Source organism: Hyla sarda, chromosome 13 (assembly GCF_029499605.1).
Source record: "Hyla sarda isolate aHylSar1 chromosome 13, aHylSar1.hap1, whole genome shotgun sequence".
Lineage (NCBI taxonomy): Eukaryota > Metazoa > Chordata > Amphibia > Anura > Hylidae > Hyla > Hyla sarda.
The window spans coordinates 34510587-34533710 of NC_079201.1; the positions used below are offsets into that span (position 1 = coordinate 34510587).

Below are 23124 nucleotides of genomic sequence, written 5' to 3' on the forward strand. Positions count from 1 at the left end.
TGCTGGGGTTAATATTGAGTTTGGATACACTGGAGTATATAGGTGTATTTGTAAGCTCGGCCCCTTGACAATATTTAAAATTAAATATCAAAACAGTGTTTAAGAAAATTAGAAAGAAAGTGGCGGTATGGATCAAATGGCCAATCTCCAATTGCCAATGGCTGATAGAGCAGCTATAATAAAAATGGAATACTCTCCATAAGGTTTTATATTGTCTGTATGCTTCTCCTATATGGATTTATGATAAATGGTTCAGATCTTTTAAAGTATTAATGAACAAGGTAATACGGGGAGCAAGAGAGCTAGAATAAAATAACAAATTTGAACTTACCAGAAGGGAAAGGTGGCTTAGTTTTACCTAACTTTCGTCTGTATTTTTTGGCCATGAATCTTTAGAGGATTTTGAGATGAAATATGTCAAAAGCATTGGTAAGATAAAAGTGTTTTACGTGTGGGGCACATGTTTGAAAAATGGCATCTCTAGGGTTTTGAAAAGGTTAAAAGGCTATAGGGAGTGTTAGACAACAAACATTTTGGTTTATTCAAATACATAATGCATTGAAAGAATAAAATGAATTTGTGGTCGAAGCACATATACTAATAGATTATTTATGGAAAGGAAAATGGTCTAGAAGGAAAAAAAATCTTTGTTTGCAATTTATAAACTTCTATCCCAAGAGACTCCTACGAAATTTCAAGTCAAGGAGAAATGGGAGAAAGAGGTTGGTGAAATTAAGCAAACAGGTGAGTCTGCAAGTTATGTTATTTTTGTGGCACTACCTATTAAAGGGGTACTCCACCCCTAGAAATCTTATCCTCTATCCAAAGGTCCCAGCGGCCGGACCCCCTGCGACCTCTGGCCCCACACTCCAGTAATTTGCTGCAAAGAGGGAACTCTTCTCTGTGCTGGATTTCGAGTGACTACAGTTGTCACGCCCCCTCCCGTAGACATTAATGGAGGGGGGCGTGACAACCACGGCTGCCCAAAGCCTAGCACAGCTGGTATTCTGAACACCGGGGTGCTGGGCCAGAGATCATGGGTGGGGCGTCACAGCAGCTGGACCCGATGCGATCAGACATCTTATCCTCTATCCTTTGGATAGGGGATAAGATGTCTAGGGGTGGACAGTATTGTGCAGGTAGTTTGCACATTTACTATTATTAAAAACAACAGTTTCTTGCTGTGCCTATAGCATTTCTAGCAAGTTCACACATTTCCCAATATATTTACCATGACTTTCTATCGGTTTGTGCTTGATTTTGCCCCTACCTAGACAATTCTGCTTAGAAACCCAAAAGGACAGTATGTCCTCTGTATTTTCTGTGTTCCTGATACATATATCCCAACAGATTTTGGCACATGGTGTCTGCACTTTTCTGACCAATTTTAAATAGGTCCGCTTTCACATTACTGAGGTGAACGGAGCAGTTTGGTGCACATTAGCGCAAGTAGGTGCAAAGAGTTACAGGCAAAAATCAAGCCAAATATCCTCGGCAGCTATCAAACTGATAATAAATCTAGCAGGATGCAAAGTTAAAACCTTACCAACCTCTTGTCTCTTACCCACCTTGTTCTTTGATGATAGTAATGTTGACGTTTTTGCGTCCCAAGCGGGCAGTTCCTGCAGGAACTTCTAGAGCTTCCACGAGCAGCTGCTTCTCATCATCATCTTCTGGTCGGATGAAAAGAGGAACTCGCACATCCACCATTTCCACCCCCTCCTGAAATTCCACTAGACCATGGGCATCTGTGACAGGCACAGAGGGCACCAAAAGATCAGAAAATGTGAAGGCATAAAGCTAAAACATTATCTAGAGGACCTTATTTCTCACCTCTATCAGATATGACTGTGTAATATCCTGGGGTGACCTTCAAGTCCTGGAATGCCTCATGTGAGACATGTTTCTCCGTGACTTTTACAATTTCAGGTTCAGCTTCTCTTGGAGCCATTAATACAGTGTCTGCAATTGTATGGTCCTGTCTAAAAGAAGTAATATAAAGATGATTTCCATTTGTTGGCAAAATAATTGAATGTCATCAATGTTAAAAGGGATCTCCAGGACTTTCCATAGATGACCTATCCTTTGGATGGATCATTAGGGACCAACACTTTGGATCTATCACCAATCATTAGCTCTGTCAGTACCAGGCACAGCCACATCAGTGCATAAGATGCCACTATGTCTGGATAAACAATGAAGGGACTTTAACAGAAAGACTCAGACGGATCCCTCCAAGGAACAGCCCAGGATAAAGGCAGCGCACAAGACTTCAAAGGTAAAATGGTTTATTTACCCGGCATGCAACGCGTTTCGCTGGATAACCAGCTTCATCAGGCCTGATGAAGCTGGTTATCCAGCGAAACACGTTGCATGCTGGGTAAATAAACCATTTTACCTTTGAAGTCTTGTGCGCTGCCTTTATCCTGGGCTGTTCCTTGGAGGGATCCAGTGCTTTGCCTGTGTTTCCAGGAGCGGCTGCCGTTCTTCGCCCGTTGCAGTGTTATTTCACGCTTTTACCATAGTTGTACTTGGTTGCAGTACAACTACACTTGGTGAGCAATTCCACTTGTTTGTTCATCTTCTTTTTACATTACGTTATCACACCAGGAGCGCTCTCCTTGTTTGTATTTAACAGAAAGAGGCAGGCTCCTTAAGGCTATCCCAATGTAATAATAATATAGTGACCAATAAACTATATATAATGCAAGGATAAACGTTATTTCATAAGCCAATATATAAAATAGATTAGCAGTTTGTGCACATCCTATGGGTCACAACCCCTATAGACATTTATCTGCTGTATATGAGTAGACCAGAGTTTCCCAACCAAGGTGCCTCCAGCTGTTGCAAAACTACAACTCCCAGAATGCTGGGAGTTGTAGTTTTGCAACAGTTGGTGTCATCCTGGTTGGGAAACACTGGAGTAGACAGATGACCAAACAATAGTTAGGCTAGAATGTATTAATCCATATGATTCAATTGAAGTCTGGACAGGAGTTTTATTTGCCCTTCACAACTACAGGATTCGAATCCTATTGTGGACATAAAAAGACCATTTGTACATATGTATTTATTACTGCTGAGGAAGATGATGAGTAGAATATTGAACATGTTTTCAGTTGTTTTAGTTATTACACAAAACACAACTCATAAAAGGATTTATGTGGCACACAACTAAAGGAATAGTTATAGTACATAACAGAAGGAATAGTTCATTTGCTATTCTGCATAAAGAAACCTATTTACTGTTCCTGGAATGAACTTTATTTGAGCAATCCAAGGAATGAACGCATTAATTTCTGTTACGATACAGGACAGAGACATTAGCGAAAAACCCATTACCCAGGGTTATAGTGCGGGTGAACCTTATTAAAATCATGCATTACTCACCCGGATCAGTACCACCTTTCTAAAGATATACAATATAATAGCTTCCATTGCTAATATGTTAATTGCCGGCTTAGTGCAATGGAGGCCGGACCCAACATACCCATTAACCCTGCCTCCTTCCCCTCTGCTCCTATATGTTCGCTCACCTCATAAATATATGAATGAGACCCCCTTGTGAGCATGAGGTGGACTGGCATATTGGAGCGAAGGGTCCAGGTGAGTACTACATGATTTTAATCTGGATCTCTAGCTCTATAACCCTTTGTAATGGGTTTAGTGCGGGTGAACCAGCTGTCAGTTTCTCTTTAAGAAGTTGCAATCCATGGTATGAGCATAAACTTCTAATCTATATGATATATTGGCCTATAAAATAAAGTGTATCCTTACATTATATGCAGGTTATTGGTCACTATATTATTATTATATTGGAGCTGTACACAATATATATAAATGTGTATCGGCGCTCTACTAATAAAAACTATAAATAGTAATAGAGGCTCATGGAGGATAATCCATCTCTGATGAAGGAAAGCGTTACTTTCCGAAACGGGTTAGATGCTTTTTGGCTTTGCGCTCTCCCTGTACTAGTGACGTCACTCGCAGCACTAGGTCACAGCCCTCCGTAATCCACTAACAGTACAGCAAGCCGGTGAGACGCCACCGGCCGGGGCAGATCTCCCGGCTAATAGGTTGACTGGAACCACAGACTTCTGTAAACTACTCCAAGCAGAAAAAGCAAGTACAACGGGACAAGCTCCATACTATCAAGGACGCGGACTTCCAGCTTTGCAGGATTTTTAAGTGGAGACAAGAACTTCCCTCTGGGCAGAGATTCTGAGTACACTCCCCATCAGGATTTTAGTAAGTGAGCCTCTATTACTATTTATAGTTTTTATTATTAGAGCGCCAATACACATTTATATATATTGTGTACAGCTCCATTTTTGGTGGTCTTAGCTGAGATCCAACTGTTGTATCTAGGCAGCTTATACCGGACCTATTCAGCGCTGGTGTTATCTTTCCATTTTGTTATTATTATATTGGGATGGCCTTGAGGCCCAGGCACTTGGCTACCGAAAGGGAGGTGAGCTGTTTTATTTATATATGAGTTTTAGTGGCTGGACTTTAGTTGTACTGATTGTAGAGCAGTCGGATCATATATTGAACAGGCCATTAATTCACTTTCCCATGCAACCCAGGGCATTCTTTTAAAGCTAGGGGCCCAGGGACTACTTACCTGTAACATCACGTGACTACACTGGACTTGTCAAATCCTACAGTGTCTGCTGTGTGGACCAGAAGTCACTTTCCCTGTTCATTTCTATGGAATGCTTGATGTCAGACCCATAGAAATAAATAGCAAAAGTGACTTTTGGTCCTCACAGCAGACAATATGGCATTTGATAAGTGACAGCTGGATTGGTGGGGCTCGTAGCTGGATAAGATGGCTGCCAGTAATAGAATTACCACCACAGCTGTGTTGGTTCATGACTGACACTGCTAGTGAATGGTTGGTACAACAGTAAAAACATAGTAAAAGGAAAGTTTTGGTTTCCTACCTTTTGCCAGCATTTGACTGCAGCCTGGGGGCAGAAACAGAAGACATTAATATTGTGTATTTGTAATAGATTATTACCTAGTTAAGCTTCTTTAAAAAATACATACAGTCTTGCAACATTCATTTAAAGGGGTAGCCTTATTAGACAGAAGGCAAATATACTTAGAATAATTATTTAAAAAATTATAAAAAAAAAAAAAAAAAACATCATAACAAGCTCTGATCTACATCAGGATTGGTCTTCTCAATAAGGTGATAGTAGATAGTTTTTAATGTATATTTTATATATGTTATGATATATTGTGGAAGGTGACAATTCTGTATAAAAGTTAAACATAGTCTTACCGGAAAGCTGTCTGTTTCACTTTGTGAGTGCCTGGGATGACCTTATAAACCTCGTTCAGCTGTGGGGGGAAAAATGAGAATGAGTTATCCTGATTCCTCGACCCCTTAAAACGTGAAAAGTGGTCATCCACGGTGTCTAATGGTCTTAGACTGACAAGTACATTTAATATAAGATGTTCTCAGAGTCAAGTATGAAGATGCTGAGAATATGTAATCAGTTCCCATCCATTATACAAGAAATGGCAGGGATGGAGCAACCCGTCAAAGCAGCCTTGTCATTAGGTACTTATTATACTGTCCTTAGAGAGTCAGGAATGATCTCTTCAGCATGTACTCTAAATTCTAAACTCACCGTATCTTCTACTTCTCTGCGTAGCTGGTCACATTCTCGTGTCTGAGGTTTGGACAGGTTTTCAGTGAAGAGTCGTGCCAACCGTAGTGAGACACCATATGGGACTACAAAATGAGATGAGGTAATTGTTTAGATAATTACTGGATACTATCTATTAATCTATCTCATATCTATCTATCTATCTCTCCCTCTCTATCTATCTATCTATCCATCTATCTCATATCTATCTCTCTCTATCTCATATCTATCTCTCCCTCTCTATCTATCTCATATCTATCTATCTCTCTCTATCTCATATCTATCTCTCTATCTCATATCCATCTATCTCTCTTTATCTATCTCATATCTATCTATCTATCTATCTATCTATCTCTCTCTCTATCTATCTCATATCTATCTATCTCTCTCTATCTATCTCATATCTATCTCTCTCTCTACCTCTCTTTATCTATCTCATATCTATCTAATCTATCATGTCTAATATTTATCTCTCTACACATCATTTTGTTTATTGTTCCTACCTAACTCTTTAGGATTTAAATCCCCTGGTGCAGGAGCTGGACGGTGGACGTTGTTTGTAATCTTCCATCTTACAGTGTCTCCACCTTTGAGGTTACCGGTTCGTACTAGAGGAGTGTTCAAGTAGTCAGAGGACATCAGGCTTTGCCGCAACATGTAGTGGTCTTCCTTAAATCCTACAGCGCGACCTGTGAAAAACATAAAACCAGTTTGCTTTGCTGTAATGTAACAGAAATTATAAAGCACTAAAGTCATAGCTGGAATTGGTGTAGGTTGTTTTCTCTTTTGTTAAAAAAAAAAAGTTAATCTGCACCTACTGTGTGCTACATTCCCTGTTGCTAAACCTATGCCACTTGTACTGAACTTACACCTATGCACCTCAACGTTTACACATTTCATTTATAGGGGTACATTTTTTTAAATTAACTGACGCCAGAAAGTTATACAGATTTTAAAATTACATCTTATAAAAAAAATGTCAAGACTTCCAGTACTTATCAGTTGCTGTATACTCCAGAGGAAGTTGTGTAGTCTTCACAGACAAACAGGGTGCTCCCTGCTACCACCTCTGTCTGTGTCAGGAACTGTCCAGAACAGAAGAGGTTTGCTATGGTGACTTGCTCCTGCTCTGGACAGTTTTATTTGAAAGACTACACAACTTCCTCAAGAGTATAAAGTACTATATAGATAAGTAGTGGAATTTGAGATTGTTAAGTAGAAGTAATTTGTATATCTGTATAACTTGTAACATTACCATCATTAAAATTTTGTTTCTCCGGAATATCCCTTCAAATGTATTTTGCATATACTGCACCTATACATCAGATACTGCACCTACACCTATATGTTATATACTGTACCTATACCTATATGTTATATACTGCACCTATACCTATATGTTATATACTACACTTATACCCATGCTGCATATACTGCACCTAAACTGATGCTATATATACTGCAGTTATACCTAGGCTGCATACAATGCGCCTACACGTATGCTCATATATTGCATTTATATTTATGCTGCATATACTGCACCTATATCTATGCTGCATGTACTGCACCTATAATTATGCTGCATATAGTACACCTATACCTATGCTGCATATACTGCATTTCCTAGAATATGTCTTTTAGCAGAGTTACACCATTTATAATTAATATGAATTAAAAATTAAAACATATAGATGAGCCTACACTTACGAACACAGCAATAAAGCTAAAATATTTTTGTACAGTAAAAAAAATCCTGTACATTATATATGCTTATACAGACAGTAAGCCACAAGTTCAGTTGCTATAGGTTTCGTTTATTACCTCGTCCACAGCAGGGCAGCAGAGCCAGACAGGCCTGTAAAAAACAGACGTTATAGTTCATATTCCAAATACAGTCAATTAGACAATAAATCGACCAGGGTATATGTCTGAGATGTCTACATATTCCATATATATATTACTCTAATCCTCTAAGACTAGGTTCACACCTAAGTTTACTTTGCAATAACTATTACGTTGGTTTTACTAACCTATCTGCTAGGGGTGGCAACCAAACTAGTGTCTCAATCACCATCAAAGCACCTAAAGGACTTACTCAGACTGTGTAAAATTGGGCAAAGAAACTTGATCCAGAATGTTCTGGACCTCAGACTGGGCGAAAGGTTGAACATCCAACGTGACAATGTCCCTAAGTACACAGCGAAGACAACACAGGAGTGGCTTAGATACAACTCTGTGAATGTCCTTGAGTGGCCCAGCCAGAGTCCTGACTTGAACCCAATTAAACATCTCTGCAGAGATCTGAAAATGGCTTCCACCAACCACCCCCAACCACCTTACAGAAAATATCCAAATCCATGAGTGTAAACCATGTGGCATCTTATCCAGGAAGAGTGGAGGCTGTCATAGGGGCTATAACTAAGTACTGAGTAAAGGGTCCAAATACTTATGTCAATGCAATAAATTGGCAAAGATTTCTAACAGTGTTTTTTCACATTATGTGGTATTAAAGGGGTATTCCAGGAATTTTTTTTATTTGACTATGCTACAGGGACTGTAAAGTTAGTGTAGTTCATAATATAGTGTCTGTACCTGTGTGTTTTCTCACAATTCTTCTGTGATTTTCACGCCAATATTTATTTTTAACAACATACAAAATTACTGTTGTCTCAGATGTTTCCCAGGTTGCAATGCGGCTAAGACCTGACTCACTAGTCAGCTGATGACAGGGAGCCTGTCTGCTTCAATGGGTGGAGCGATCGCTTGGTGGGAGAGAGATCAATCTGCAACTAATGCAACAGCTGTAGGCACCCTGATTGAAAACCACAGGTCTTTTGAATGGATGCAGCTCATTTATGTTTCAATGGGTGGGGTGGCTGATGTGTGGGAGGGAGGACAATGGAAGTGTGGGATTTGTAGTCAAAAAAAGAAAATTCAAACAGGAAATACCAGTTCACAAAAAGCTAGCCACAGTGTTATGGTAATCTCACAACATAGACATTTATCCCCAAGACAAGCGCAGATCCTTCCTAAGCATGTCCATTACTGCCTGCCAGGTACGCACTAAAATCCCCTTATGGTGGAGAATCCCTTTAAGTGCAGAATGATGGGGAAAGACTTTTATTATTTTTAGCACAGGGACGCCACATAGCAAAATGTGAATAAAGTGAAAGGGTCAGACAACTTTCTAAAAGCATTGTATATATTTGAGTGCTAAATAAAAAAATAAGTAAAAATGATTCTACCCATAGCTATATTTTTCCATTTAAATTTTTATTTTCCTCAAGATTGATATCTAGAGGAAATAACCTTAGTTTCATAAGAGCAAAGAACAACCATGTCTGCCTCCATATGGCATTGTCTGTTTTTTTTGCTTATCTCTGCTGCATAAATTGTCACAAATGCGCCAAAGCTAATTATCCTGCGACTTTTTGACAGAACCTGAGCAAAAGCAAAAATCTTTTGACCACTACGTAGTGAAGTTTGCCCGATGTCACTTTGCAGTGGTATTGAATTTATCATAGCGACTGTCGCCTAAAAAGTCGCATCCTCCATAAAAATATTGCACACAAAAGCAAACTTTTTCCTTGCTTTCTGATGGCTCTTACTTAAAGGGGTATTCCAGGCAAAAACTTTTTTTTTATATATCAACTGGCTCCGGAAAGTTAAACAGATTTGTAAATTACTTCTATTAAAAAATCGTAATCCTTCCAATAGTTATTAGCTTCTGAAGTTTTCTGTCTAACTGCTCAATGATGATGTCACGTCCCAGGAGCTGTGCAGTTCCTATGGGGATATTCTCCCATCATGCACAGCTCCCGGGACGTGACATCATCATTGAGCAGTTAGACAGGAAACAACAACTCAACTTCAGAAGCTAATAACTATTGGAAGGATTAAGATTTTTTAATAGAAGTAATTTACAAATCTGTTTAACTTTCTGGAGCCAGTTTATATATATAAAAAAAAGTTTTGGCCTGGAATACCCCTTTTAAGCATTTCCAGCTTCCAGACTCATGCAGGAGAGGCCGGGCTGCGCAGCACAGGAGCCGCCAACCCTGACTCTGGTCCCGGTGGCTGCTAAAGGCTTAGCTTCCTCTGCACCGCTTCCCTCACCACGGCCCAGCCCCTTCTGCATGATTCTCAGTATTCCTCCTACCGGCAGTGCTCAGCGCTTGGAGGAGGGGGTGACTTAACCCCACTTATGGCTGGACACAGTTAATAAAAGGAACAACCGTGTTGCCGGTGTATGAAGAGAGCTCAGTTTCTGAGCTCTCTTCATACTGGCTGATGCTGTTTTTTTTAATGACAGGTAACCTTTAAGGATCCAGCATGCTTCTCTTCTTACCTTGCAGCAGCCACAGTATTTCCAGCAGAGTAGCAGTAAGAGGCCAAGGAGCAGCATCAGGAAGATCAGTACAGGTATGAGCCATAAAAAGGCACCTGGAGGGCACTCTAAAAATAAAGAAATGAATTGCTGCTGTGAACATAAAATAACTATGGTAAAGCCAAGGTCATGGGTAATTATTCTTCAGTTTTATATAGAGTCATAATAAACTTCCTTAGGAATAATAAATGAGAAGTGTGGGTAGAGAAGAAAATATCGTTTTCTGCCAACCATTGTTGATTTTTATAATATGAATGAGCATGACAGACTGATGGCAGATATATGTCAAAAGGTTGATCTGTTGTGTTTAATTTCTTGGTCATTGTTGAGTGTCATGGTTGACAGGTTATACATACTGAACAATGGATCTAAATCCATTCAATAGAAGTCTAGACTAGGCAGCAGATCACGCAAATATTGTCCTTTCAACTTATGCCACTGTCATCCACAACCTTCTCCCATCAACCATGAATGACACATTTTTTAGAATACGGTTGTCTAATGTATGGTCTGCTGTAGGAATGCAAAGAGGGATTCCCAATATGCTAAGTGATATCACAATAATTGATAGAATAAGCGAGCTGCTAGCAGGCAGAACTGGAACTCGTTCTGGTGATTAGTGAGGATCACACTACAGCCATTACATCTCGAGGACCCAGACTAGGGATTGGTTATAAAGGGCCACTAAATCCATAGACAGACTTTGCATTTTGAGCCCTTTCAAGCTATTCTCATTTGTTATATGTAATTGCCCAATTATGATAAATATCAGTATAGTTCAGCCAGACAAGGGTACAGCCTAAAGGGTGAGAGGGATCTGGATCCACAGGCCACAGGATAGGAAAGTGGGTGAGGTTATAAGGGTGGGGGGGGGGGTATAGTCATGGATGACCTGCAGTCATTTTGGACCACAGACTTTAATAGAATCATCGCCTGCCCATCTACCCTTGTGATATAAAAGGGCAGAGGGTTTGGAGCAGTTGGGTACTTAGCTCTGGAGTGGTGGACTGGACACAGCGCAGCTGTTTTTCTTTTGTGACCGCAGCAAGGGGTTTGGTGATGGGGGTCTTCGGAGTTGGCACTCAGATATTTAATGAATGTGCCTTCAAGCTACTGAGTATTTACTGAAGTTAAAACCTGCGTGCATGGAAGAATAGGCAGGACCGCCACTTACTGGTGATTATCACCCAGAATTTAGGTTGTTGTTATGGTTTTTATCATACATATCATAGTTTATATTATGGTAGTCTGATGCAGCTCTGATGAAGCCAGAATAGCTGGTGTGATATATGTATATATATGTGAGATATGTTTGTTGGCAGCTAATTCAACACTTTTCCCAGTGCTTAGTAGAATTGCAAACATTGTAGGGTGAAGGCAGATAGCCTCAGTATGACAGCAGAAAGTAAGACCGAGTGAAGTAAAATGAATAAGGGGCATCTTACCCTTTTTCTTTTGCACCAGCACAGTGTAGTTGGCTGCAACGGAGCTCAATCCTTCCACAGTATAATGATAGGTGCAGTCATCCTCCTCATCTCGGAAGGAGCATTTTTCTGTTCTCTCATCAGCTAACACAAACACGTCAGTCAGTAGACGTCATCATAGTAAAATCTAATAAAATCTAATAAAAAATCTAATACAAGCTGAAATTTGCAGATGGTTGATCTGATGAAATGTGTTACTTTAGTAGCCTACCTTTTGTGAGTTCCTCCACCATTCTTATCTTAAATTCACAGTTTTCACATGTTTTTCCCTTCTTCTCTCCAGTGCCCCATGCCTGACATTGTACACAAGTTCTTACATCCTCACAGGCCCCCAACAGGCGCTACAGAAACAAAACAAAAAAGACAAAAAAGACAAAAGAAGATATTTATCAAATAGCCATAATACAATGATAAGTTCTTTATATAGTTTTTAGACTTATGCCTTATTTTTTCACAGGTTCCCTCACCAATAGGTAAATGCAACCCTGAAAACATGAGCTGTGCAAAATTTATTATGTATTTTAGATTATCTCAAGAGTTTTAAAAGGGTTCCTGGAAAAGGGGGCATGTAAAATGCGGAAACTCATTTAAACATTTTTTGCCATAAAATTTTTATGTATATATATAGCAGCTACGAGATGACATTATGGTGGCAGGGTGTGTGGTGCAGGGCAGATGTTGTTACCCTAGGGGCAGATGGTATTAACTCCTTGTATTCGTGACGCCAGGCCGTGGTTTAGCCTATAACCACCCGAAGGTATCCCACTGGATCCTGGGCTGGGCACGGGGGCAATAAAGACTCCGACGCCAAGTTACGGACAACGGTAGATTTACTGAGAGTAGACAGTTGGTAAAGTCTCTACAGTTCAGCCAGGGCCCAAAGAGGTGACCAGTGATGCAGAGACCTTAAGGGCTTGCTGGGCATTGTAGTAGGACTGGACAATTGAATGCAGACCACGCTGACTTGACAGATGACAGGCACTGACTTGACTCACAAAGCTGTGACTTTAGCTTACTTGACTTGATGGTGGCTGCAGGACTTGACTTTGAGGCCTCCAACACACTGGACACAGACACTAGACGACTGCACTGGACCTCAGCTTAGCAGAAGAGCAGAGCTCAAAGAGAAAGAAGCTCCACCCAGGGCTTATATGGGGGAGACTAGCAGGGAGCTCATAGGTCACTCTTGGGATCACCTGGTCACTGGTACCTCCTGGGTAACAATCTCATGACATATCACATGGTATAACTCTTAAAGGGGTATTCCAGGATTTTTTTTTTATTTGACTATGCTACAGGGGCTGTAAAGTTAGTGTAGTTCATAATATAGTGTCTGTACCTGTTACGGTTTTCTCACAATTCTTCTGTGATTTTCACCCCAATATTTATTTTTGACAGCATACAAAATTACTGTTGTCTCGGATTTTTCCCAGGTTGCAATGCGGCCGAGACCTGACTCATTAGTCAGCTGATGACAGGGAGTCTATCTGCTTCAATGGGTGGAGCGATCACTTGGTGGGAGAGAGATCAATCTGCAACTAATGCAACAGCTGTAGGCACCCTGATTGAAAACCACAGGTCTTTTGAATGGATGCAGCTCATTTATGTTTCAATGGGTGGGGTGGCTGATGTGTTGGAGGGAGGAAATGGAATTATGGGATTTTTAGTCAAAAAAACAAAAATCAAACAAGAAATACCAGTTCACAAAAAGCTAGCCACAGTGTTATGGTGGACTCAGAACATAGCCATTTAGCCCCAAGACAAGCGCAGATCCTTCCTAAGCATGTCCATTACTGTCTGCAAGGTACGTACTAAAATCACCTTATGGTGAATAATCCCTTTAAAGTAACATTACATTTTATAACACTTTACATGTCAAAACATATTTACAATGGGGAAACCAGTGCAGGGGGTCTTGGGGACACTGACGGAGGCTGCCTGACAGGACAGCAGGAGCACGGGGTAACACCTCCCATACTGGGCTACCACAACATCACATGAGGAAAAATAATATAATTAAAATGCCTAATGAGTGGTGGCAAATGTATTCATTCTTGTGCCACATTTTAGATGACTATAGTATATTCTTGTCATAAGCAAAATGTTTATATTGACAGCATACATACCAGGGAACTGCTAAATTCACAGATGCCATCTGTAAACTGGAACTCAGAGTCACACTGGCAACGTCCACAAACACATTTTCCTCGGTTATTGCACAAGCCCTGTAACAAAAAACTGCGTCAGCTTCATATGCAGTTATCATTAAGACATATTCAATAATTACAGCCCCATGTAATAAAAGCGTGTAAATGTTCTGCGATCTAGCATTGTAAATAGGTCCTACTAAACCTAAGCATAGGACTGTGTGGGTCAAACTCACCCCGTTTCTATCCAGGCAGGTTTGATTGCTGGTCGGACACTCACATCCATCCCCTTCCCATCCAGGTAGACATACACAGCCTCCCATGTAACAATGACCTCTATCTACAAACGTAAAAGAAGACATAGGTGGACATGAGACCATCTGGTAAAGCAACATTTTTTTTTTTAATGGAATTTATAACATGCGGATCTGTAAAAACTTTGTCTGGAGGCAGCCATATCTGACACACTTCCTTCCTCTACTGTCTGCACCAGGTTGAGTGTGCTTTACAGCAGCTGGAATAAGTAGAAGTAACTGTCTGTAGACTTCAGAAGGAGTAAAGCCCCCTTCTCTAGAGATGAGGAAGGGGATGAGCATACAGACCCCTATTAGTGTATATACTGAATAATGTTTTTATCCTGATTTAGCTAGGCCTCCGGTGGTACAACAGAGCTGTCATCTGTTATTAAATTATCTACGCTTTAAAATGTAATGAGATGACTCTGCTGCCCCTGCTCTTATCTACACAGCAAAGCTGAAAATTGTGCTGCAGAGAACAGCAAATGTCATACAGTTTAGGGTCCAGTGGCCAGTGTGAAAAATGAAATATAAAATAGGCTGCAACACCAAAATAAAAAAAAAACCTTATCTAAATAATATGATGTTATAGTGTAATAAGATTCTTTTTTTGTTTATAAGATAGAACACGTAATAACTATATAACACATGATCAATGATGAAAGATTTTTACAATATTTCTGTTAGAATATTTCTATTATCAGGTTTTCTAGGACACTATCTACATGAGAAATTAAGTTACATAACAATAACCTATGACATAAAGCTTAAAGGGGTACTCCGGTGAAAACCTTTTTTCTTTTAAATCAACTGGTGGCAGAAAGTTAAACATATTTGTAAATGACTTCTATTAAAAAATCTTAATCCTTCCTGTACTTATTAGCTGCTAAATACTACAGGAGGAAATTATTTTCTTTTTGGAATGCTCTCTGATGACATCACGAGCACAGTTCTCTCTGCTGACGTTATTATAATAATAATAACACTTTATTTATTGTTGTTGGATTTGAACCCAAGACCCAAGTGCTAACCACTGAGCCACCATGCTGCCCTTAGTATACATCTGCTATGTACGGTTGCTAAAATGGACAGAGATGTCAGCAGAGAGCACTGTGCTCGTGATGTCATCAGTGTTCCAAAAAGAAAGGAATTTCCTCTGTAGCATTCAGCAGCTAATAAGTACTGGAAGGATTAAGATTTTTTAATAGAAGTAATTCACAAATATGTTTAACTTTCTGCCACCAGTTGATTTAAAAAAAAAATGGTTTTCACCGGAGTACCGCTTTAAAGTAGATCTAGTATTCAGCCACATCTGTAAAAGAAATAAAGTAATCTTGTAGCATACATATAAAGTATGACCAGCTATAGCCACACATTCCTCTTACCGTTGCACATGAAGCCACCTGTGCGTGTGCACTGGAAATTGTTGAACTGGCAGAATTCTCCTTGGTATTGATGGTCTGGAGACTCGCCGTAACACTGGCAAACGCCACAAAGACACTCTCCTCTTCCTGAGCAAATTTCTGTGCTATTAGGAGCAATGCATGACTGGCTGTCTATGGCTTGTAAAGAGGAACAGTTACAGAATTCACCTCGCCTGTAGAAAAAAAATGGACAAAGACATAGCAAATAAATCATGGCATTTAAGGAACCCTACAAAACCTTATCCAAAATAAGACATCCCCTAGCAATTCCCCGAAAAATAATCTGGTGTTTTACTGGAGTTTACCAGAGAAGATGCACTATTTTTTCTCAGCTAAACTCCCATCTTTCCATTCATTCGATGCAGGCGCTCCTTAGTCGGCTGATCATTTCCTTCAGACCTACTACATCTGCACATCAACTGCACATCAACCTGTTTAATAGGGTATGTGAGGCCGAAGAATGACGGAGAAGAGGGCCATGCAATCAATACTCAATAGTTTTTATATATATACAAGATCAGCGCTTGTTTACATTGTGCATCGGCACAACGTAATAGGGCCCTGAGGCTTACCAAGGTTCATTGCATTCACAACGTCCACAGGAGAAGTGTCCATTTCTGCTGCACTTTGGGGAATTCATTTCTTTTTGCTATAGAAGAATGAACGTAAAGGTAAATTATTTAGGAATATATGATAAATCAACATGATGGGCCTCATTTACTAAGCTGAAACCGACCGTTTTTTGTCTGGTTATTTTGGCACAGAGTGACTGAGACATGCCTGCGCCAGTTTGCAACAGTGTGCACCTGAAAAATCCAACAAACCCGATATTGCACTGTGAAAAGCCGAAATGGGGGCGTGGCCTGTCGAAAAGGGGCGTGGTTTCACAACCCGACTGATTTACTATTGAATTCACAGAAAATCCTGTGAGTAAATGGCTGGAGATATCGACCTAGAAAAAGCTGGTCAGAAAATGTTCCTGACTTTTCCCAATAGTAAATAGAGAAGAATCCTGCAAGTCTGAAACAACTTTTCCCACTAGTTAAAACCCGAAACTCTTAGTAAATGAGGCCCGATGTGTCTGAAAATGGCAAATCTATTATATATTATGATGACATAAGAATAAGTAGCACTATTGGTGCACGTCAAAGGAAGCTCAGCTGCAGTATCCCAACACAGCCACTAGAGATGAGCGAACTTACAGTAATTCGATTCGTCATGAACTTCGCGACTCGGCGGTTGCTTACTTTTACCTACATAAATTAGTTCAGCTTTCAGGTGCTCCGGTGGGCTGGAAAAGGTGAATACAGTCCTACGAGAGAGTCTCTTAGGACTGTATCCACTTTTTCCAGACCACCGGAGCACCTGAAAGCTGAACTAATTTATGCACACTAAAGTAAGCAACCACCGAGCCGCGAAGTTTGTGACAAATCGAATCACTGTAAGTTCGCTCATCTCTAACAGCCACTACACTATAAGTGGAACCAAGGCAGAAAATCCCGATGTGGCTCTAACAAATAGCTGATCGGCAGGGGTTGCAAGTGATGGCACACCACCAATAAGATACTGATGGCCTATACTGAGGATAGGCCGTCAATCAGTTTTGCCTGGAAAATCCCTTTAACCTTTTCAGTTTTTCACACTTACCAGCTCACAAGGGCACACATCACACATGACCGAGGCTTCAATTTGCAGTCCATTGCTGAAGGTAGATGGTTTAAGGATGACATTACCGGATTGGTCTTGAGGGGGAAGATCACAAACTTTTTGATTGCCAACTTTCTCTAAAGCCTTTACGGAAACCTTAAATGTCCCCTAAAAAAACATGTAAACTGTAGTGAACCTTTTTTTGCCATTACCCTTTTCCTTTAGTATAGTAGTCATAAATACAGTGAAACTCTTTGGAAGCAGCCATCCAAAATTTTAATTTGGATCTTTTTGAAGATCTATCACGAGAAATCTGGATAAGGGGGTAGTCTTCTCAAAGAGGAGATGGTCTTTTGGAGAGGTTTCACTGTATATCAGAATATATGGAACTTCTAACACCTACCACTTCTCCACGGGTCACCTGGAATGATCCAGCTTCTGTCAATTTAGCCGACTCTGATGAGACTGAAATATTCATGGAACGAGGGGTGTTATCATCTCTGATATCCATCCTTGAGCGAATTTGCTACAAATAAAGTATACTGAATTAGCAGAGTTATTTTAAGTTGTACATATAACACTGTATTATAAGTATGAACAGGCTTCCTTTGCCTAACACAGTATTATATTTTGCTAATGATCAGAAACAATTCATTGCGACATATTATAATAGAACACATCTAGCCAAGAGTTAATTATTAAATCAGGTTAAAAAAAAGTTAATCCAGGGGAACTACTTGAAAGCGCCACAATATTGCAGAAGGTACCACACCCCTTTCAATGTTTATCTACTTATAAGTGCAGCCCAGCCCATTTTAGCTCTAAAGTACCTTCTCCCCTTTCCACTAATTGGGGTGTGTTCATTAGGCTAGAACCCCACCATTTACACATGGAGAAAATTTGTTTAGAATATTTTATGCTAAAAAGTACCTAACCCCTTAAAGGGGTGCTCCGCCCCTAGACATCTTATCCCCTATCCAAAGGATAGGGGATATGATGTCAGATCGCCGCGGTCCCGCTGCTGGGGACCCCGGGGATCGCCGCTGCGGCACCCCGCTATCATTACTGCGCAGAGCGAGTTCGCTCTGTGCGTAATGACGGGCGATACATGGGCCGGAGCATCGCTACGTCACGGCTCCGCCCCTCATGATGTCACGGCCCGCCCCATCAATACAAGTCTATGGGAGGGGGCGTGGCGGACGTCACGCCCCCTGCCATAGACTTGCATTAAGGAGACGGGCCGTGATGTCATGAGGGGCGGAGCCATGACGTCACGCTGCTCCGGCCCATGTATCGCCCGTCCTTTGGATAGGGGATAAGATGCCAGGGGCGGAGTACCGCTTTAAATGACCAGGTAAAATTTAGTAGTCTTTCATAAGTGATGAAATAAAGTTAAAAGTTTAGTCTGAAAGGCACATGGACAACCATGGTGCTTTTTCGGGGAAAAAAAAACTTTTCCTAATCTCATCAATCCCTTCAACATATTATTTTAATACAGTGAAGGGGAGAAAAGTAGCAAAATAAACAGACTGGAAAGGTCTTTTAAGATGGTGGTCTCCCTTCCTACTGGAGAAACCTCTCACTGACATCATATTATTTGGCTTTATTGCCATAAAGATGTAGGGTGTTCTCCATTACATAATTAGTCTACTTTAAATGACAATAAAAAATGATTGTACCTTAAAAGCCTCTGCCAGGAGCTGCACAATGTTAGACGAGTCCTCCTGTAGTTCTCCAATTTCAGACACCTTAAAGTACTTGCTTAATTTCTGTAAAGTAAAACTTAGTCAGCCTGGAGCATAGTATACAACAAGACACTTGGCATATATTGTACTAGTATATGGAATAAAGCATAGACATGGCCAATCTACTTATCCTTTGACATAAGCTTTGCAAGCATTTTGTTCTAATATGTACAGTATATAGTACATTACAAGTCAATATAATTGTATTAGTATATTCACATATAGCTGATTTGTTGCAGAAATTTATGTATTTCTGTGTTTTATTCATCTTATGACAGAAATCCATGTGCTTGCCACCAAAACAACCCCATTTAGATGGGGTTTGGCAAATCCCACTGCAGGATTCCTACAGGACTGACAATAAGCATCTCATAGGAATGAATTATAATGATAGCAATTAAGTATAAACTAAATATACAGAAGGGACTATTCAGCTCAAAAATTGTTTCACTGGCTTTAAGATGGACAGTATTTAATATGCTTCATAAAGTATAAAAAATCTGTAGGAATGTTATTGCCTAGGGCACCTTCTAAACGACACAACAGACCATTTTTTGGGGGAAACCATGAAACTAAATAGTGAAGTGGGATCAAAGGAACCAAAAAGTGGTCCAGTGAGAGCTTGTAAAGTATGCCATTTAACTGAACTATAGAAAGTTTGCCATCACTGCCATCACTTATCATAAAAACAAGGGCCTCCACCATTTTATATTTATCACTTACATCATAGTAGCTGTAGGAATGGTTGGTGACAGCAAAGATTGGAATGATGTTATTCTTAGCAAGAAGTCGCACAAGAGTGGGAACAGATGGGTAATCCTGAAGAGTGTCATATGTGTAAAGTCCAGATGAATCCAAGTGGCAACGCTCATCATTTCTGGCCAGGATTCCATCTAGTACATTCATTCCATCAGCCTCATAGTGGAATGCTGATTCCGTGGAGAACACCAGAATGTGAGTGCTTCCTTGTCTCCACCCAATTTGGTTCTGTATAAAACCAAAGGATAGATTACCTCTTTTGAAAAAGTTTATATATTAGTGACCATATTAAATGTAAAAAAAAACTACCTTACCGTGCATACAGCTGTCTGGAGAATTGCATCAAACCCACCCTCAGGAGCATCTAGATTTCCAGAGATTCTCTCTTTCTTGAGCTCCTCACGGAATTGATCAATGTTATTTGTGAGACGGATAACGTTCTTAAAAGAGAAAGGGGGTGTACTATCTGGCCATGGCTGCTTCAGTCTGAAAGTAAGGGCACAACGAATAAATGTCATTGATATTCATGTAGAAAGCTTAGTGGTATCTGCTCTTAGACTACTGATGTTTCACAAGAGCCCATAGTGTAACGGACGGTGGTCAAGGCATGGCATGACTGGGTGTGTTCGGGAAAGGAGGCTAGAATAGGGGGTGGGTACGATGAAGAAAAGTAGGATGGCCCAAGGGGAGGGATGGAGTGAGGAATGTGTAAGGAATGTGGCTTGACTACCCACCAGAGGAGCAGGAAAGAGGCGTTACAGTACTTCCTTGTCTGACCAGAAGCAGCCTGCCCACTTACCCACATTGGCAATTGGTGAATACTGTAAATAGGCCGATAGTCATAATAGCTTTGCAACAGGGAGGTCTTGAAAGGAACATTTTTAAGTTGGGTTCTGTAGTAGGGGGACATCAGAGGTATGCAACCTCCTAGTTATAACAGAGATAGAATTTAAGAACTGGTATGCATAGGTCCAGAATAATGTTGGTGTGTGGGATGCAGTGTCATGGACATATTTGTCTTCTCTTAAGTTGGCACGTTGTGTATGGGAGACCCTACTACTGGCAATGCTTGATAGGCCTTCCAAGACGGCATGGTACTTCTGGGAGACCTTGCTTCTGGCAATTCTTGACAAGCCTTCCTAGTTATCTTCACGTTGATATTGCAATACCTTTAGTCACTAAGGCAGTGAATGAACAGTGAAAAACCCTTAAATGGCACTCTCTGTGCTAGAACACAACATTTTCAATGCAAAGTAGTGAGTGTACAACCGTGTTTAATTTTGTTGTCCCCTTAAAAAAAACTCAACTTGCAGATATTAATGTCTAAACCTAGGCAACAAAAGTGAGTACACCCCTAAGTATCCAAATTGAGCCCAATTAGCCATTTCTCCCCAGTGTCGTGTAATAAGTTAGTGATACAAGGTGTCAGATGTGGATGAGGAGTTGGTGTATTTAAGGGGTACTCCAGTACAGAAAATCTTATTTCCTATCCACGAACGCTGCATCTCTGGCTCTCACACAGAGATACATCAAGGGGTGTGTTGGTCACCGCTTTGTGCAGTAGTTGACAGCAAAAACCTTTGCTCCATGCACAGAGAGAGCCAGGGCAGAAGATCGCGGGGGTCGGGGGGGGGGGGGGGGGGGGGGTTGTAGTTCAACATGGATCCTTATGGCATAAAAACTCTCTGAGGATCTAAAAAAAATTGTTGATCTACATAAAGATGGTCCGGGCTATAGATTGTGAAGACCCTGAAACTGAGCTGCAGCACAGTTGGCAAGACCATACAGCAGTTTACAGGACAGGTTCCACTCAGAACAGGCCTCACCGTCGTTAAGCAAAGGAGTGAGTGCACATGCTCAGCGTCTTTTACAGAGATTGTCCTTGAGAATTAGATGTATGACTGCTTCCAGCATTGGTTTCCATGGCTGTTGTTCAAGGCACAAGAAAGCCTGCAATCAGTTTGCTGAAAACAAGCAGACTAAGGACATGGGTTGCTGGAAACATGTCCAGTGGTCCGATGACTTATTTGGTCCAGATGGTGTTAAGCGTGTGTGGCGGAAACCAAATGAGGAGTATGAAGACAAGTGTGTCTTGCTACAGTCAAGCATGGTAGTGGGAGTGTCATGGTCTGGGGCAGTATCATAGTAACATAGTTCATAAGGTTGAAAAAAGACCAGAGACCATCAAGTTCAACCTATAACCCTAATGAGTCCCTACTGAGTTGATCCAGAGGAAGAAAAAAAACAAAAAACTCATAAGGTAAAAATTCCTTCCCAACTCCAAATATGGCAGTCAGAATAGATCCCAGGATCAACCTTTTGTCACTATAGATCTAGAATCCATAACCTGTATTGTTATTATTCTCCAAAAATGCATCCAGACCCCTTTTAAATTCTTTTACAGAGTTAACCATGACCTCACATGAATTCCACAGTCCCACTGCTCTTACAGTAAAGAATCCCTGTCTGATCTGGTGTAGAAACCTTCTTTCCTTGTAGAGGATGCCCCCTTGTTATAGATACAGTCCTGGGTACAAATATATCATGGGAGAGATCTCTGTACTGCCCCCTGATATATTTATACATAGTTATTAGGTCGCCCCTAAGCCTTCTTTTTTCTAAACTAAATAACCCTAATTCTGACAAACTGTAGTCCTCCAATTGCCCGTCTTTGAACCTTCTCCAGCTCCACTATATCTTTCTTGTACACTGGTGCTCAGTACTGTACACAGTATTCTATGTGTGGTCTGACTAGTGATTTGTACAGTGGTAGAATTATTTCCTTGTCGTGGGCATCTATGCCCCTATTGATGCACCCCAAGATTTTATTTGCCTTGGCAGCAGCTGCCCAACACTGGTCACTACAGCTAAATTTACTGTTAACTAAGACTCCCAAGTCCTTTTCCAAGTTAGTCGTTCCAAGTGTGCTCCCATGTTATACATAATCCCAGCCCGGATTTTTCTTCCCCATATGCATAATCTTACATTTATCAGTGTTGAGCCTCATCTGCCACTTCCCAGCCCAAACTTCCAACCTATCCAGATCCATTTATAACAGTTCACTGTCCTCTATAGTGTTTACTGCTTTACAGAGTTTAATATCATCTGCAAAGACTGCTACTTTACTATTCAACCCCTCTACAAGGTCATTAATGAATATATTAAATAGGACAGGACCCAAGATGGACACCTGTGGTACCCCACTAGTAACAGTCACCCAATCAGAATAAGTACTATTAATAACCACCCTCTGCTTCCTATCACTGAGCCAGTTACTTACCCACTTACACACATTCTCCCCCAGCCCCATCCTTCTCATTTTATACACCAACCTTTTATGTGGCACTGTATCAAATGCTTTGGAAAAATCCAGATATACAACATCCAGCGATTGCCCCTGGTCCAGTTTGGAGCTCACCTCCTCATAAAAGCTGATCAGGTTAGTTTGACAAGACCGATCCCTCATAAAGCCATGCTGATATGGGGTCATACATTTTTTTCATATCAAGTATCAAGATACTCCAAAATAGCATCTCTTAGAAAACCCTCAAACAATTTACATACAACAG

At 40.6% G+C, this 23124-nt stretch overlaps 1 protein-coding gene across 2 annotated transcripts in view; it reads right to left on the bottom strand.

Moving 5' to 3' along the window:
- Positions 1–23124, bottom strand: part of ITGB4 (integrin subunit beta 4) — a 70830-nt gene that overhangs the window by 20489 nt on the left and 27217 nt on the right. For both annotated transcript variants that reach the window (XM_056550095.1, XM_056550096.1), the window contains exons 7-25: positions 19870–20041; positions 19520–19783; positions 18731–18820; positions 17455–17577; positions 17052–17219; positions 15977–16053; positions 15366–15577; positions 13921–14024; positions 13664–13762; positions 11749–11878; positions 11499–11621; positions 10015–10121; positions 7488–7521; positions 6170–6355; positions 5649–5752; positions 5297–5355; positions 4953–4976; positions 1834–1982; positions 1569–1748 (exon numbers count right to left, since the gene is read on the bottom strand). In XM_056550095.1, the coding sequence (XP_056406070.1) occupies positions 1569–1748; positions 1834–1982; positions 4953–4976; positions 5297–5355; positions 5649–5752; positions 6170–6355; positions 7488–7521; positions 10015–10121; positions 11499–11621; positions 11749–11878; positions 13664–13762; positions 13921–14024; positions 15366–15577; positions 15977–16053; positions 17052–17219; positions 17455–17577; positions 18731–18820; positions 19520–19783; positions 19870–20041 (2405 nt within the window). The remainder of the gene's footprint in view (positions 1–1568; positions 1749–1833; positions 1983–4952; positions 4977–5296; positions 5356–5648; positions 5753–6169; positions 6356–7487; positions 7522–10014; positions 10122–11498; positions 11622–11748; positions 11879–13663; positions 13763–13920; positions 14025–15365; positions 15578–15976; positions 16054–17051; positions 17220–17454; positions 17578–18730; positions 18821–19519; positions 19784–19869; positions 20042–23124) is intronic.